At 47.8% G+C, this 4686-nt stretch overlaps 1 protein-coding gene across 4 annotated transcripts; it reads left to right on the top strand.

Annotated features, from left to right (window-relative positions):
- Window positions 1-257: 257 nt before the first annotated feature.
- On the top strand, window positions 258-4425 carry LOC123066788 (uncharacterized). 4 transcript variants are annotated; one of them, XM_044489800.1, is made up of 7 exons: window positions 258-457; window positions 1136-2351; window positions 2450-2491; window positions 2779-2946; window positions 3018-3195; window positions 3377-3586; window positions 3662-4425. In XM_044489800.1, the coding sequence occupies exons 5-7, from the start codon at window positions 3136-3138 to the stop codon at window positions 4163-4165; spliced, it is 774 nt and encodes a 257-aa protein (XP_044345735.1). In that variant the 5' UTR covers window positions 258-457; window positions 1136-2351; window positions 2450-2491; window positions 2779-2946; window positions 3018-3135; the 3' UTR covers window positions 4166-4425. The 4 variants fall into 4 exon arrangements, 2 of the variants coding, with proteins under 2 accessions (XP_044345735.1, XP_044345734.1); XR_006431439.1 differs by having other exon boundaries at window positions 276-1940; window positions 2242-2351; XR_006431440.1 differs by having other exon boundaries at window positions 276-2351; window positions 3018-3215.
- Window positions 4426-4686: the final 261 nt, after the last annotated feature.

The following is a 4686-nucleotide window of genomic DNA, read 5'->3' as shown; positions in this document are numbered from 1 at the left end:
TGGTTCATGGACAGGCGGGGTACGTATCATGTTGGGTGACAAATTACGTTCAGACAGCTCTATCGGACTTTTGCGGGCGATATATGAAGGGAAACGTTCCTGGCCGGGGCCGGTCACGCGCGGTTCGTTCGATTGCATCAGATCGTCTGGCTCGTGTGCAGCCTTATCTGCTGACCCCACCGCTTTTTAATCTACTGACCCCAACTGCTCCTCTTCCTTTTCATTTCTTTCTTATCCTCTCGCGTTCCTAGCCACACAACCATTCTTCCCCCGCGTCCTCTCCCTCCCGTGGTCTACCTCCAAATAAACAGCTCGCCGGCGATGGAAGAGGTGTGTGGCGAGCGAGCGACCCCGGAGGAGCATAAACGAAGATGCAGAGGTGCGTAGAAGACGACTGTCGGCGAGCGGAGGTGTGGTGCTTCCAGCTACAACGGCAGCCTGTGGATGCTGGCAAGAGGTACAACCATGGCGGCCAGCTGCTGGAATCCGCACAATTTTTTTGCTTCAATCGGCGTTCAATTTTTTTGTTGAAACTAGCGATGTTCTGTATGTTTTTGCTACCACCGTTTTGTATTTTGCTGGAACCAGCCTCGTTTTTTGCTACCACTGTGTTTTCGCTTTGCGAACCAGCCCTCGACTTTGCATTTTTGCTACAACCATGGAGGCCAGATGCTGGAACCCGCACACATTTTTGCTTCCATCGACGTTTTGGTTTTACTAAAACTAGCGTTGTCTTTTGTATTTTTTGCTACCACCCTTTTGTATTTTTGCTGGAACCAGCGTCGATTTTTGCTACCATCGCCTTTTTGATTTGCTGGAACCAGCCCTAAACTTTGCATCTTTGCTACCACCGGTGTTCTGGTTTGCTGGAACCAGTTTCAATTTTTCCTACCATCAAGGTTCGGTTTGTTGGGACGCCGTCTAATTTCTGAAATTTTTGCTACTACCGTTTTTTGGTTTGCTGGAACCAGCCCCAATTTTTGCTACAACTGTCGTTTGCTGTGAGACCACAGAGTCGTCGTCATTTGTTTCTACAGGAGGGCGAGGGAGGGGGATGGGCATCACCGGCGAGGTGAAGTGATTTTTTGCTGGAACTGTGTTAATTTTTTGCTACGACCCATGATTTATTTTGTAGTGACCAGCAAATTGAGGGCGAGATACGACGCGAGCTCGACGACGGGGCGCTGCGGCCATCTCCACCAGGGTTGCCATGGCCGGTAAGCACGGTCGCCCAAGTATGCGGCGGCGAGCATGGGTTGCCGGTGAACACGATGCCGAGAACGAGCGTGGGGCGGCCAATGATGCGTCGGCAAGAGCATGTTGCCGGCGAGCATGAGGCCGTGGACGAGCGCGGGCGGCCCAAGGATGCTTCGGCGAGAGCGGGTTGCCGGCAAGCATGAGGCCGAGGATGAGCGCAGGCGGCGCAAGTGGAAGGCGAGCACGGTGCTGGAAAAAGCTGCACGAGACGGTGAAATACAGGGACCTGCGCGAGGGCGAGATGCGTCAGGAGGAAGATAATGTCCGGAAGAATCGTTTCCTTTTTCTATATATCCAACGGCCAGGGCTAGTGGCATCTGGCGGCTAGGGTGCGACCGGCCGAAACTTTCGGCCGGCGCACCGGCGCCCAGTATTGCCCATATACGAAGGTCTATATTGAAGATACCCCAATATCCCAAACCCTGACAAAATCTCTAGAACGCAAATACAAGACCCCGTTGGGAAGTTTTGTTTCGAAGTCAAAAGCCTACACGACTCTGTAACATCACCACGCACGCGGCCGCAACTTCGGCCAACCTCGCCTCCTCTCCTCCCCTCCCCCTGTTCCTCGATGAGGCTACGGCCTCTGCCGTCGAGGAGGCGACGTTGGCCTGGCCCTCCGGCTATGGGGGTACGGACCAAGCGTGGTCGTATTCCTCCGGAGGGGACGATCACAAGTATAGGTGAGCCGCCTGTTCGCCGCCGATGTCATCCTCCCTCTCTGAATCCACCCACGGCGCCGGCCGGTGTAAACCTGATCTTGAGTAGCAGGATTCCTTATCTGTAGTAGCACTAGCATATGCACGCCGCGTGGCAAACACATAGATCGATCGATTCATACTCGATCCTACAGATTTCAACCCCACATACCGTGGGCTAATTAGGGTTTTGGCATTTGGTTAGATTAGATGGTACCTGAATGGCCCATTGGTCTTCGTGTGGTTTTTTCTTGTTCAGCTAAAGTTTACTGAACTTGTCATGCAGCTTACAAATTGGGGAACCACGGGCTGATGCTGCTGCTGTTGGAGACGCCCTCGGGCTTTGCAATTCTATCTTTCGACGGGGCCCAGCTCTATCTACCAGGCGCCAAGGAGGTACCTGCCTTCCTGATGTGCTCGATCTCCTTCTCTTGTTGTTCATGTCATCGGCTAATTTATTTTCCTTGTTCTCTCTTCATCACCATCTTCTTCAGAATATCTGGTCGAACTTCGGAGCGGAATATATGGCACGATATGTTAGTGCCCCACTATTTCCCTTCCCTCTCTTGATTACTTCTTTGTGTCGCTTCTTCGTCTCCAAATTAATCTTAGTAACTAGTGATCTTGCATCGTTCGTGATTATCACAATATGTTCAAGTGTATCATGTTGCCTTAGCACATGAACATATTCTGAATTAGACGTTTGTGCTTATTCTGAATTAGTTGTTTGTGATTAATCCTCGTTGAAGAAACATCACATGATATTGTTTATTTGTTTCTTTTGGCCCCTTGATAAGGTCATCCTTGTTCTTTTCTTTGTCAGATTATTTGGCTCAAACAATTCAAAAAGTTCAAGGACAAGTCTAGCGCCATTAGGTTCGATACTGGTGTTTGCAGAAGGCTGTCTAAGTTCATCAAGAGGTGGCGCCGTCCTGGGCAGATGTTAGTTGTTGGGAAACCTGAGTATAAAACAATCATAGAAGCGAGCATGGTTAGTATACTCCTTGTTTGTTTTATGGTTGTGAATAAATTCGATCACTCTTTGTCTCGATTTCTTTTCAGGGCATACCTTGCGTTTTCGATGAAACTGTGATGGAGGTGATGTGGGGCGTGAAGCATATCATGCATAGTCTGGTGCCTATGGAAAAAATCTGAGCTGACTAAGGAGGAGCGCCTCCCCATGAGTCAAGGACTAATAAAGTTCCTGAATCGTAAAGGCTTTGATGTCAAACCAGAGATGGTGAGTTTACCAGTTGCCCAGTGAGTGCCCTTCCTGCTCTTCAGTGATGATTTCTTTGTCATCTAGTTTTGCTTCTTGATAATTTGTGCACTGACCGAAGCTTTGCATGCAATATTTTTATACAATATATTTTGCCTTTGCATTTTTCTTCGGTGACAATGCAATTGCTATTTGTGTCCAGGTCAATGAGCGCATTGTTCTGTCAGCATGTGCCTTGTATGATTGCGATGAAATCGAGAAGAAACATGATCGGTCCTTGAGACGTGCCGGTGAGCAACTTAAGGATGTGTCTGGCATCAACACCCAGGGCTGGAGCTTACTGGAACTTTCAACAGCTCTGATGCTTATATGTTTTTCTGAAGAAGAAATTCTAGTTGGTGATCCGGAAGAGGTAAATCGTAATACCTGTAAATCATTTGCAACTTGATGTTCGTGTTGTAACACGGGCGGAGTGTGTTTCTTTCAGTTATTTACAGCTGAGGAGCTGTGTAAGTTCCAGGATGATGCACACGAATACGACGACAAGATCTCAAAGTACCCATGCCGAAGAATCTACGAAGAACTAGTGTGTGCCTTTGAAGCTAGAGCAGCGAATAGAATACTTTTGACCTCCTTGGTTAAGGAGGCAAGTGCGCGTTTCTCTCCGGTACCCGAAGCTTGCAAAGTACAACCATGGCATATAGCTAAGAATAGCATCAATTCATTCGATCACCCACGGAGAAAATTGGTAATGCCGGCCCCTGCTATTGAGCAAGTTTGTAGAACAAAGAAGACCGTGCAGCCCTCGAGATGGGTGCGGATGCTTTCCAACGTGAAGCTCTTGCCTCACATGCTCACGGCTTTCATGAAGCGGGAGCTCGGGTCCTGCAGATTGCTGCGGGAGATCATGACGAAGGTACATCGCTGGAGGAAGATGAAGCTGTTGACATGCAGGAAGATTGAGAAGACTGTTGGTGGTACAGCTTGCTAATGCAAAGAAGAAGTCCAACGGCTTCGAGATCCACGTCAGATCGAGTGAAGTCGGCATCCAGCACGGATACACCAGTGCGAGCATCATCGATTCTATCAACCGACGCGAGGATTCCCGATTTTTTTTCCTTTTTGATTGAGGGTTAGCGATCGACTGGCTGCTTTTTCTTAAAGACATGTAATTCTATTCATACTGATAACAATTACAGGTACACTGATTTGGGTAAAAAATACAAAGTAATTCCTATCTTTTCTTTTATATATACTAATTGGAGATATCATACGAGGCACCACGTTAATCCTTGGAATTAAAGAATTTTGACCGTTTGATTAATATATAATGTATCCGTAGCCGTCAGATCAAACATAAAGTGTAATGACTCATACTACCACGTACGGGAGTAGGAGTCTTACTCCCTTGGACTCTCTCTGTTTCTTAGAAAAAATAAATTATTTCTTTAATAAGCCAAAAAAAAAAATAGGACGTGGTCTATTCCATGGATAGATGCAGTGGCGGAGCTT

This window comes from Triticum aestivum, chromosome 3B (assembly GCF_018294505.1).
Source record: "Triticum aestivum cultivar Chinese Spring chromosome 3B, IWGSC CS RefSeq v2.1, whole genome shotgun sequence".
Lineage (NCBI taxonomy): Eukaryota > Viridiplantae > Streptophyta > Magnoliopsida > Poales > Poaceae > Triticum > Triticum aestivum.
The sequence above is the reverse complement of the archived record's forward strand: the minus strand, read 5'-3'. Positions and strand labels throughout refer to the sequence as shown.

Coding starts and splice junctions, on each gene's coding strand:
- LOC123066788 (XM_044489800.1), top strand. CDS start 3,136: ATGAGTCAAGGACTAATAAAGTTCCTGAATCGTAAAGGCTTTGATGTC. Junction 3,196..3,376: donor TTGATGTCAAACCAGAGATG/GTGAGTTTACCA, acceptor ATTTGTGTCCAG/GTCAATGAGCGCATTGTTCT. Junction 3,587..3,661: donor TAGTTGGTGATCCGGAAGAG/GTAAATCGTAAT, acceptor TGTTTCTTTCAG/TTATTTACAGCTGAGGAGCT.